Source organism: Anopheles stephensi, chromosome 2 (genome assembly GCF_013141755.1).
Source record: "Anopheles stephensi strain Indian chromosome 2, UCI_ANSTEP_V1.0, whole genome shotgun sequence".
In the NCBI taxonomy this organism is placed as follows: Eukaryota; Metazoa; Arthropoda; class Insecta; order Diptera; family Culicidae; genus Anopheles; species Anopheles stephensi.
The window spans coordinates 80827728-80840411 of record NC_050202.1 but is presented as its reverse complement, the minus strand read 5'-3'; the positions used below and the strand labels follow the sequence as shown (position 1 = coordinate 80840411).

At 49.5% G+C, this 12684-nt stretch overlaps 2 protein-coding genes across 3 annotated transcripts in view; one reads left to right on the top strand and one right to left on the bottom strand.

The window, feature by feature from the left end:
• LOC118505535 (AF4/FMR2 family member lilli-like) overlaps positions 1–8281 on the bottom strand; it is a 76449-nt gene extending 68168 nt beyond the window's left edge. For both annotated transcript variants that reach the window (XM_036041454.1, XM_036041455.1), the window contains exons 1-2: positions 8141–8281; positions 7263–7910 (exon numbers count right to left, since the gene is read on the bottom strand). The gene's annotated coding sequence lies outside the window, so the exon portion shown is untranslated. The remainder of the gene's footprint in view (positions 1–7262; positions 7911–8140) is intronic.
• Positions 8282–8384: 103 nt separating this feature from the next.
• Positions 8385–11820, top strand: LOC118505537 (leucine-rich PPR motif-containing protein, mitochondrial). The gene has a single exon (XM_036041457.1). It carries the CDS (start codon positions 8528–8530, stop codon positions 11684–11686), a length of 3159 nt encoding a protein of 1052 aa, XP_035897350.1. The 5' UTR covers positions 8385–8527; the 3' UTR covers positions 11687–11820.
• The last annotated feature ends 864 nt before the right edge of the window (positions 11821–12684 follow it).

Here is a 12684-nt window from a genome sequence, read left to right as displayed (position 1 = left end):
GCTCGGATGGCATCGTCGTGTGCGAATTTTTGGCAACAGGGCACCCGGTTCTGCTTCAAACAGACACGCAAAAAAAATCGTTTCGAAGTAATACATCGGGGTTTGCCACGCATCGGCAACCAATGAAACATAAATCAATCAGCACAGGATCACACACCTGATCGTAGGCCGTCGGCCACTGGCGGTGTAGTTTTAATTTAATATCAGCTAATCAAGTTTGCAAATGACATTTTTTTTTTATTCATAAAGAACGGCCGTGCCGTATTGCTTGCAAATGACATATATTTTCACGGAAAAGTGTGCTGAAAATATGTCTTTTCAAATAAGAAAATAGTAAAAAAAAATTGCACGATCTCTCGATCGTTCGTTCGTAACGGAAATGGCTGCCTTTTTTCGAACCATAAGATGTTAATTATGAGCACAAATAATAAATTTGCAATAAACCGCGAGTGGATGATAATATCTCGACCATCTTCGCCATTCATGAATAGGACGGATGAAGAATTTAAAAAACAAAAGCGAAAAATGGAAGGAAATTAGCGCCCCTATTGTCACGCTTAATTAAAACAGATTTAATTTCGCGGTACATAAAATGGTGCTAGTATCCCACACACACACAAAAACATACGGACAGAGCTGACAAGGCCTAGAGCGTGCGAAATATAATTAGTAAGTATGAAAAAAGGAGAAGAGCTAATTGAACGATCCTTGATCGATAGAATGGGGTTCTAAAGTATTCTTTTATTAATTCTTATGCAAATTGAATAATATTCCGAATGCTATGAGGCCTGGTTAATAATTATACATTGCAGGTTTACAAGAAAGTGCATTTACTGCAATTTCTACTTCAAAAATTTTCGTCTCATCGTGCAAATTCTACTCAATTTTTTATTACTTTTTCACCGCACTGAAAATTGCGATCCAGACACATTTTCTACCCCCCCTAAAAAATCATCCCCCTGGGACCAATAAATATGGCGGCGCTGGAGCAGGTGATAAGAAAAATAGCCAACAGGTTGCATAATCGCAACCGAGGTCAACCTACGACGCATCCAGAGATAGGCGAAGACCAACAACAAAAAAACGCTAACAATCCCAACACAACCTTGAAACTGGACCTGATTTTGGTAGGAGAAGCGTTCCATTTTTTTTTTTCTTGCTGCATCAAGCCCATTTGGCGCACATAAGGTAGAGGTTATAGATGACTTCCTTCAACCTCCAAACAAGTGGCCGGTACATGTTTGCTCAAACGCTTAGCGGAATGTTCTTAGGATTAGGAAGCAACAGTGCACCGTATTTCAACCACCCCCCTCTCCCCCCCTCGCTTCCAGAGTGTAGGACACTTTATCACGCGGGTTAATCCCGAAGGAAGAGAAATAGGAACACCGAATCGAGCAGGTGAAGCCAATCGTTTATAAACAAAAACGAGTCTAAATAGCACACAACAGGGAGAGAGAGCTAGAGAACGCGATAGCAGTATTCAGTAGCATTGCGCCATCCATAACCACCACCACCAGCAACACACACACACACACAAACACACATCGGCCAGAGGGTGGCCGGGGTTTATTGTTGTGGAGCGTGAAAACTGGCCGGCCGCGCGCGTCTTAAATTGATTTGATGCCTTTTTAACTCTGCTGCGCGCAAACGCCATGCGCTGTGTGTGCCGCCCGCCCGTGTAACCTTCGCGCAGATCTGTCTGTGTGTGTGTGTGTGTACGTGCTGTTTCGTTTAGCGATCGAGCCACTTTTTACGCAGCGACCAAAAATCATATCTGATAAGCCTGCCGAACATGCCGGCAGAGTTCAAGGAGAGGAGGACGCCGGTCGTTTGCCTACCTCGCGTCGGTAGAAGTCACGCCGAAGGGGACTTGCTGTGTTGCTTCCGTTTTTTTTTTTTTGTGAGTAGGTTCCACATGCTAAACTGTGTCCATCGATTGTAAGTTCCCATCCAAACCCCGCCCTTACCCTCTACACGGGTATCCAAAATGCGGTTGGGTTTGAGCTGTGAGTGTGACAGGTGCGATCATAATGGAGAACTTCTTGATTTACGTTTAATATTCCAAGCGCTTTTTACACTTATTTGCATTCACTTTTTTTTTTTGATAAATTGTCTAACAAAGTCTAAGTTAATGTTCTCCGACTTCGGAATGCTCCATCAATTCCAGCACACAATGAAATTGACACTGACCACGCCACGTGCAGCAAGATGGCGAGCAAGACCACGTGGTCAACAAATGCTTCGTACTTCCATTACGAACCACGTGTAAAAAGGCAACAGAAAACTCAAACCCCCTAGCCGCAGAATCGAGACGAAGAATCCCACGGCTCTGTTCTGCTGAGGTCTGAAAACTAGAACTAAGGGAAACAGAAAAGGGGCAACACAAAACAAATGCTAAACGGCATTGGCTCATAATGGTTGGTTGGATCATCTGCGACATGGTGTTGATGCTGATAATGCTCTGATGGCCCAGATATAGAGGCCGAGCGTAAGGCCGCCGACCAGTGACGATTGTAAAACCACGGGAAGTTAGATAAAGTGAAGAATTGCAGGAAGCGTTAAATTAACGCACCGGCTGTCCAGCTATAAGCCACTGTGTTCTGCAGTATGTGTGCGTGCGTAAAGACACAGTTACAGTCGAATGGTGTAACATGAGGCAAGCAACAACGAAAAAAAGGGTTCAAATTTGTTGTTCCGGGTTCAAACGGGTCAACCGGGATAGGTTGACCGACGGTGGGTTAACGTAAGGGTCGATCCTTTCCCTTGGGAAAAGGATACGAAATACGTCCGTTCCGGTGATGGAAAATGAACTGCGGCGAGAGTCTTTCGAGCGATAGGAGGTAATTCAATTTTAGCCGCTCATAGCACGATAAACATACCGTAAAGACCTGTTAAGCGAAAATAATTTTTAATTCTTCTCGTGAGTAAGATCGCAGATGATCTGCGTTACATTACCACGCATTACGGCACCACTCATTATGACACTGCTAATAACGGTACCGAGACAAGAGTCAGCGTCAGCGCTAACAATTGAATCGTGTGTTAAACGATCACGATCACGCAAACCAAACATCGGCAACAGTGCGCGAAAACCCCGCAGCCCGCAAGCTGTGCAACCTTTGCGCTCCAGACGACACATAAGTCTTGCCGCAGCAGGCCTCGAAACATCTTTGACCGTGGGCTGCTGTAACACGCTGCACATCCTGTTGAGACAGACACGATGCATTACCGATGCATCATGCAAAAATGCAACCGCTTGTCTCGTGGAACCTGTTGAGACACACCGGCCCAGACTTACGATCTGTGGACGGACGGCAACCACTCACACCACCACCCACTTGGGGGGGGGGGGGCGGAAATGCACTCGATGCACCGAAGACGTTTTGCACCTGTGAATCATGCGTCCGTTGTGGATGAAGGAGAGGCCGGACGTTTGGTTTTGCAAAGCAGTAAATAACCGTCCCACCTTGCGAAAGGGGCCCCGAAGGGTGAGGGAGATGGGTTTTAGTGATTGATTGGCATACGGCGGATAGTGCCCAGACGGTTTAGATCATTCACTGATATTTTGGTACTGAAAAATCGTGGCATTTTTCGAGTTAATGGGAAAGCCTCGCTGAGATAGATTTTTTTGTTTATTTAATCGTAATGATATAAGTTATCTAACTCTAAATGCATTATGTTTGAATAATGATGAAGTTGAAAGCCCAAGACCTCGATGAGGGGAGCTGAAAGTGACAGAAAGTGACAGAGAGAGTGACAGTCTCATTTGGTTTAAGTAGCTCATAGTATACAATGTCCAGCTGATCCCACCTTATGGTTCTTCGCACTGAGGCTCCATTTTGTTTGACTTAAACTTGCCTAACAGGACTGCTCAAGCGAAAAACTCAGGAAATCAAAGGAATAAACCTCTAAACGATGGCGGATCAACCTAGGAGCGGAAGAAGCGGCCGCTCGAAGCCTCGTCGGTAAGGGAAATCCTGTTGTTTCCCTGTAACATCGCAATTAGCGGGACCACTGCAGCCATTCCGCTCGGGGTCTCCAAATTTCTTGACCCACAACTGCCTCTAAACACTCTTCCAATACACAGAGACTTTCATGCCCTAGAGCATATGTAGAGCTCACCGTACAAGCTCTTATCAAAAAGAAGTAACACAAACCATTCTCCGCCCCCTTCATTCAGCTACATTCCTGTGCTACATTGTTGTCGCGTGATAAACGCGACGCCTAATCATAGCCCGTCGCGGAAAGTACGCCATCTTTATCGAGCGATCGATTAGTGGACTGTCAAATTTTTAAGCGCCATCTAGTGCACCACTCACACACGGGTTTTTCGGTGTGCGTAGTAGTTTTGCGAAGCCAAATTGGCCGCCGACCAACGCTGACGAATGCTGCACGTGCAAACGAGCAAACGTCAGCCGTCAAACCAACACACGGTACGTCCGACGCTCGATTAGAGACCGTTGTTGTCGTTGTTGTCGTCATCGGTGGTAAATGAGCGGCGGGCCGACCACTACCACAGCTTCCCACCGCCCCAAACAGGCACATATCATTCTGGCAGTGATCATGATGAATTTCCAGCTTGTCTTTCGTCACTAACTCATTCATCGGGGAAAAAACAACAACAGCACACACACACAATCCTGCTGCTGCCTACGACGTAATGTAACGTGACTACATGTACCACCGATGCTCGATGACGCAAGACGCGCTCGGGTTTGTTCTGCTTTCGATCGGATTTAGAATTTGCTAGTGAAAAGAAATAGTGTACGACGCGCTGCGCTCCTCCTACCTGTCCAGCTGTGGTGTTTTTGGCCGCTTCGGACCGATAGAATGGTATAGAACAAATATTTTACACTTTTAATTAAAATATTGTAGCAAATTTCGCTCAAACTTAGGTCGTAACACACTCGCAATATTTACGAAAAAAGACCGATTATGGCGAACAGGCGTGTCACACGAAACGAACTGTGTCGGTAGCCGGTGTGTTGCGGCATATCTCATTGCTACAGGAAGGTGCCCACAACAACAACAACAGCGGAATTACAAACGCACACTGTTACACTGAACAACCTCCCAAACCCCCCCACGGTCTGTTACTTTCTCAACGCCTTTCCTCCCTTTTCGGGTCCGCCTGTACTCGATCGAGGCCATTTCGCACGGTTCAATCAATTTCGGTGCAGTACAACATACCTTCATTGGGAGGGAAGGGATTGGCGATGGGGGGGAGGGGGGTTGTTACCTCCCCCTCGAAATGGATGCGTCCATGAACGCTGCCGTTGTGTGCGTCTTGGCGTCGGCAAAACAAAACAAAAAAAGCGCTATTTGTAGCCACGGGAGTCTGAATCTAATCTTGGTCGGCGGTTTGGTCCTGCCGGTGAGACAGTGGCTTATGTACCTGTAACATTAAAACCCCACCAGCATGAGTGTATGAGTAATGTTTTTTTTTTTTTTTCATCGACCACCGACTAATGCTGGCCGATTGGGTGAGAATTTCAATTCAGACACTTTTCCTATCGCCTTCTGTCAACTATTGAATGGTGGTGTAGATAACGACCATAATCTACACGGTATTTATAATGTGCAACAGGTAGGAAATGGGAGAGCTGGCTTTCGGTTACAGTTGGACATAAATAAATGCCCAAACAGAAATAATAACGTAACGAAACAGGAACAGGTGAGCTTATAAGAATCTGACCTCACGCGCTGGTTTGCAGTAGTTCGAGAAAAGTTACTTAATACTGTTTTGAATTTTCCAAAATGCCGAATTTGGAGGGTTTCATACCTGCAATTGTGGTCATCTCTCCACAGCACACGTATCAAGATAAGCACACGAATGATGATTAACAGTTATAAATTTAGAAACAAAACCCACACATGTGCAAATCACGTTAAAATAAAATCTTCACTTCACTTCATGAAATGTTTGCATACTACCAGGCGTTGGATATCCTAATCTTGTTCTCAATACGTAAAGTTCGCTGTTTAGAAGCTGATTTAAGCTGCCAAAATTTGTTCGATGTGGCATAAAATACAGTGATTGACGGTACAATAAGACCATCGGGATTTTTTTTATTAAATTACTGATTGCGATACTTGTAACAGGTAGAACCATGGAACTGAATGGAAAAGAAAAAGCATCAGAAACATTCTCCAATTCAATCTCAATGTTGTGTAAAATAATTAATAATCTCAATGTAAAAATATGTTGTAATAATTGAGCTATTTTAACCACACCCTCACTTGTAGTCTAATACAAAATAGGGTGGTCTTATTCTAATGTCCAGCACTGTACACATGGTTAAACTATATCTTCCCGTGCTTTTGCATTTCAGATAGAAATATTTCATCATTTTTTTTTTTTTTTTATGTATATTTCGTGTTCGATGATTGTATTGAACTAATGTAATTGCCACCACTGTACCGATACAGTGCGATCGCTCTGTACCAGCACGCATACAAATTGGTTTCGGCCCATCGGGAACGGCAAGCGCGTCTTCGCTACACAAACGAACTCGCGTTTCAAACAACGATTACCATGATTTGCCGCAAGGACACATATACACACCCGGTCCCGGTGCGTACGGTGTGTGTGCGTGTGCCGTAAGCCAAACCGCCCGGCCTACACGCCGTGCCCTTGGGTTGTACACGCCGAAAATAATGCCACCCGCGCGTTCAAATCGGTGGTGGACTAACTTATGTTTTATCTAACCTCACACTTCGGGTTCGGGTTCGGTCAGGCAAGGCTTCCGTCCTCGGTGGCCTGGTGCCAGGCCGGACGTGTCAGATCACATGCTCTGACCGCCGCCGAGAGAGTTGGGCACCTATACACCGCGATATCGTTGCGCGAGATGATGATAGTGCGGAGTGCATCGCGACGCTAGTAAATTAAAAGTGGTTGCCTGCCAACTTCAATGCACGTACACTACGATGCGACGGCGAACATGCAATCCTTCCCACTCTGTCTCGTTATTGTTCGTAGTGGTAGGTACTATTTCCTCTGCCATCTGCAACCCAGCAATCGGGTGAGACGGTTTGGTTGCCCCTGGCAGCGCAACGAGGAGCCAGACTCGGGTACACATAACAACGCACAGGAACAGTCGATCAGTGAAAAAGGCATCGCTTACCATTTTGATGCATGGAATGGCATTGCCCCATGGGACTGGCGAACCATTTAACCTTATTTGATAAGGGATACAGGCGAGTATTTAATTAGATGCAAACAGTGATGGGGGAGGTGCGAGTTGCGGCTTTTTCGTACTTACCTGCTATCTACACGGGGCTGAGCAAGCCACACACTACCCCAGCCACAGACAGTGTTGCACAGTAATTATAATGCTATCGGGTTTAGTCTTACGCCAAGTCGCTGTGAACCACGCGGACCGGACATTGGCCGCGATGACCTAGAAAATCGACACAAACGCACACACACACACGCACACGTTGAAGCGCTCTGTCCTGTCTGCAACGCACGCAATCAATCCATCCACCTTTAATCGACGAGAACAAGCTTCCTCGTTTCACCAGATTTCACTTTCCTTCACCACGTTGTCACCAACAACGTTCGCCTGCCGGTTCTGCGTGGTTCGATTGTTTTGTTATTTCTTCAAGCTCCAAACGCCACTCTCTCTGCCAGCAAGCGATAGCGCACTCGAATTTGACTGCGTCCCACGTTGTTGCGTTTCCGATTAGGGGTAGAAGCAACCACAGCGTACACACCGTAACCGATCCGGGTGGCGTTTGTGCCGAGCGGTAAATAAAGCGAGCTGTGTGTTTGATGATGCGGCCGATGATGATGTTGATGATGAAAAAACGCCAACGGAACGCGCACTGCCACCTATACCCACGCAGGCACGGGCACGTACACCACCGCAACCAGTAATGTCATTCGCGTGGGGTTGGCTAATTTGTTTCTTGAATGAAAAGAAAACTTTTTGAATGGAGCGTTTCGCTCGGCTTTTGATGTCTACCTGCTCGCCAAATTATGCCCCGTTTGTTGGCTGTGTTACAATTTGGCTCGTTTTAGACGATTTTATGCGTAAAAAAATGCCAATTTAGACGATTTGTTTCGTAGGATGAATTGTAGAATGAAAATTTAAATGTTGCTTTCGGAAGCGTTTTCGTAATTTATTTTTCCCCTTACCACTGTACGTAATCGGCAATGGAAAACGATTTTCCTAAGACACTTCCTGTACTTTACACAAATTACGCCGAAAAGGGCCCACACTTTTTTTCCCCGAAACAGTCGGTTTGTTTACATCACCACGTGCTCGCCAGCGCAGACACCGGGACGCAAACTCTCACGCACACACACAAACATCGGTCGTCTCGCGGCAGCTGACACTGACGTTTCTAGCTGTCAAGTTGCGCACCGTTCAAAACAAACCCCGTTCGGTTTTTCGCTCATGTAATCACCCCCAGGCGGGTGCGCGCAACACAGACCGATCGACCAGCTTCGTTCGCAAACTATAGTTCGGCCGGAAAGCGGAAGGTACGTGGTGCTTTGTGTCCTGTATTTTTTCTCCACAAAATGAACCATCTACGAGTGGCGCTCATCAGGCAGCAGCGGGTGTGCCGGCGTGCCGCAATACAGTGTGTTGCCGGTTCGAGCTTCACGGTCGTTCTACAGCAACCGTCCGTACCGTTTACCCGGCTGCTTTCCCAATCCGTACGCCTTTGCCAAACAGTGCCGTCGGCAAAGCAGCAAGAACTGGCCACCCCTCCGGACCAGCAAACGCGCACCGGGAAAAAACAACCGAAAGACAGTGTACGATTGGTGGACGAGCTGCGGTCCGATGCGATCGTGTACCGGCGAGTGCAGCTGGAGAAGCTAAATCAATTGCTTGCGAAACCGTTCGAAATACCGGCGGATGCGTACGAATTTTTACTCCAGTGCTGCGGAACGCTGCTGTGTGCGGAAACGCTCGAAACGCGCATGAAGGTGTTCGAACAGTTCTGGTTCTATATGGGTGAACCGGACCAGAAACACTGGAAGGTGTTACTGCAGGTGTACCGGGAAAACGAACGTTCCATCACGGATGTGCCGGCGTTTCTCGCCAGCATGGGCGACGGGATCGAGAAGGATGCGGAGCTGTACCGCGGGCTAATGGGTGTGCTGGCCGAGAAGGGAGACATCGCCGAGATGAAGCTGGTGGGCGAGATGATGAAGGAGCGCAATATGCCCCTGACGGTCGATGTGATCAACCTGATGATCCGCGGGTATGGCCGGGCGGGCGATCTGGACGGCGTACAGATGGTGCTGGAAACGATGAGCGCTAGCAATGTGTCCGCCAACGGGGAAACTTACGGTGAGCTGATGATCGCCTTCCTGGAGGACGGAATGACCGACCGGGTGAATAAGATGGTACGCGAGAAAGGTGCACAGCTAAACGAAAGACACATCCTCGAACTATTATCCCTAGCGCTGGGGGAGAAAATGCAACCCGAATTGGTACGCGCGCTGTTGAAACTGTTGCCGGAAGAGATGACTGCGGACGGCCGCATACATCCGGTGCTGCGGAACGTGCTTAGCGGATTAATCCGATCCGGGCAGCTGGACGGCATGATGGCACTGCTCGACGAGCTTCCAGCGCCACAGTTCCGGGCGAACGAAAGTACCGACGCGTACGGCAATTTCCTGATCGTGGAGATGCTTCGCAACGATGTGCCGCTCGAGCGGTTAAAGAAATTCCTTTCCACGCTCATCAAAACCGACCGTAATGCACGGGCGTATCATGTCGCCTGTGAGTGTGCGGCCAAAGCGGCACATCCGTACTTTTCCCACCTGCTAGCGGCACTCGCTAAGCTCGAGGATCTGCGCCCACACTACTTCTGGCCCCTGTTCCAGCAGCGCTCGAAAGCGGACGGAGAGGGCGGCATACTTTCGACGCTGCAAACGATGCAAAAGCTGAAAGTGGAACCGGACCAAGAAACGCTCACGCAGTACGTGCTGCCGAAGCTGGCACTCACACTCAAAGATTCCCGGCGGGCACTGAAGATACTGGAGGATTGTGGTGTTCGGACGAGCGTGCTGATGACACCGTACATTTCCCATCTGCTCTACCAGAACCGCTTCGACGAGGTGCTTGAGATTGTGCGCCGTTACCCGACGACCAAGCTCGACACGGAAGCGTTGCTGTGGCCGCTGCAGCTGCTTGCTAACGTTAACCGGTCGAGCGCTCACCAGCGGAAGCTGTGCGAGGTGATGTGCGCCCTGCGGGACCGAGCAGCGGACGCACGCCACGATCTTGGTGGCCAGCTGCTGCTGGAGCTGATCAGCAACAAGCAAAGCAAGCACGATGCCAACAGTCTGCGGGCGCTGCTCGGCGAGTACGAGCGGTTCGAGATTCGGATATCGCGCATGGCCGCCGGAGTGCTGAAGAATCATTTTGGACGGGCGGAGAAAGGTGGAACCGGCGGTGAATCGATCGACACCGTGCTGAAGCAGGTAACGGACGACCAGTTGACGATCCTGTCGAGGGAACTGTTCGACACAATCAGTGTCCATCCGCGGGACATGAGCTACGACGAGCTGGAGTGCCATCTGGTAGAGCTGGAACAGAAGAAGCTAAACACGCGCGGAGTGCTCCGGCGGCTGCTGCAGCTTAGCGTCCGCGAGGGACGCTACAAGCGTGCGCTCGAGCTGAAGCAAAAGTGCGACCAGGCAAGGGTGGACCAAAGCTCGGGCATGCTGGCGTCGGTCGTCGAACTGTACACCAAGGTGGGCGATCCGGTGCAGGCCGGCCGCACGCTCGAACAGTTGCGCAAACAGTTTCCGGGCTTTATCGTGGACGAGCACAAGATCATCGATTACGCTGCGCTGCTCGCTGAACGGGGACAGCTCGACGGTGCGCGCAAGATTCTCCGCGAGCGTGCCACAACCGGGGGCAGGCTGCGCGGTGCGGACGACGGCTCGACAAGCAAGAACGTTTGGAACTTACTCTCGAAAACCGCACAGTGGGCGGCGACTTCCGGACAGCAAAGTGGTGCCTCTCCCAACACCACACTCCAGCTGCTCGATTTCCTCGTCGAGCTCGGCTACTGTAACTACGACAATGCGCTGCTCGGTCCGGTGCTGCGCGAATATCTGCTGGCCGGCGATAAGCGTACCGCGATCGAAGAGTTTAAACGCATCGCACAGGACAAACGTCGCACACCGCTGCAGCTGGAAATCATTACGCTGCTGGTGGAGCTAACGAACGGTGGGCCGGACGAAGCGTGCGGCATTTCGCCTGCCGACGCAAAAACCCTGCTCAGCGAAACCATCCAGATCGTTTCGCAAATCCACGGCCCAGTCAACACGAACAACACGCTGATCGTGGCACTGGCGGTTGCCGGCACCGAGGCCCAGCTGCGCCGTATGCTGATCAACCCGGAGGTACGCATCAACCACGAGTACATCCTGGCGCAGTGCGAGTTTTTGGTCGGCAGTGGCAAGCTTGAGCCCGTGCTCCGGTTAGCCAAATGCAGCAAAGGGTTGGCCAATGTGCGCGAGTCCGATTTTCTGCTGCTTGCCCTGGGACAGTACGTGCGGGAGAACAACTGCGAGGCGGCCGTACGGCTCTTCCAGCGGCTGGTAGACGAAGGCGACGAGCTGAAGGTTACGGCCGAGTTTGCCCGCAAACTGTCCGATCTGCTGGAGGCGAACCATTTCGAGGTGCCGGCTGGATTGCAGATGTACCTGAAGTGATTGGCAGGAAGGGTGGTCCCTTCCCAATATGTACATAATAGATACCTAGGAGCCGTGAGGCGCAACGCAGGAGCGCAATAGTCATTAAATAAATAAATTGCATCGGTGCAACGCGATAAGAGATCTACAATGAACGTTCGACGAGTTTCTGCGATTTTACTTCTTTAAAAATAGACGGCGGCCCCTGTAACTGCTTGAGATGGGTTTTCATTTTAATTGACTAATTGCATGCATGGCTTTCGCTCGTACGAGCTTTTCCCTTTTACGTGGGTCGCTATTTTTAGCCACACCTGACGATGGCCATCAATCGCGCAGCAGTGTGGATCCGTCGCGACGACCTGTAGAAGCTTGTTCCGATTGCACGTGTGCATTACATTACATTGTATGTTTTGGGACGAGCGCTTTACTTACTTATCAGGCGCTACAATCGCTTCGCGGTCTCGGTCTGCTGCAACAATCCTCGATACCGCCTCACGGTTTAGCGCCGCCATCACTCCATCTCGATTTGGGCCTACCACGTCTCCTCCTCTGTCCGTGTGGATGGCCTAAAAGGACTTTACGGGCTGGGTTGTCCGGTGTCATTCTCATGACGTGACCTTCTCTTCTTCTTTGGCACTACACAACCTCGAGAGGTCTCTCGGCCTGCCATTTCTGGCTTTCTGTGACTTAATTTTACCCGTAGAAAAGTAGTCAGCCTTACGTACGGGAAGGTGGTCTGGATGGGATTTGAACCCCGGCCCTGCCATGTGAAGACCGGCGCCAGCCCACTAACTAATTGCAATCCTTAATGCTGCCTAACAAATGCCTACTGTAGATGATGAACCCTTTGCTACAAAGACCCTTAGCAACTGACCTGCTAGATTGCGATAGGATTTAAGGCATACGGCAAGGATTCAGGACACGTGGAAAGCGAGCGCACTAGCTGATTCAATCGGGAGTTGAATCTGCCGGAGAAGGGAGCTGGTTCTCACCATTACCTAGACCGAGTAGAGAAAGGA

What these genes read in the sequence shown, in the direction of transcription:
- LOC118505537 (XM_036041457.1), top strand. Translation starts at nt 8,528, where the DNA reads ATGAACCATCTACGAGTGGCGCTCATCAGGCAGCAGCGGGTGTGCCGG.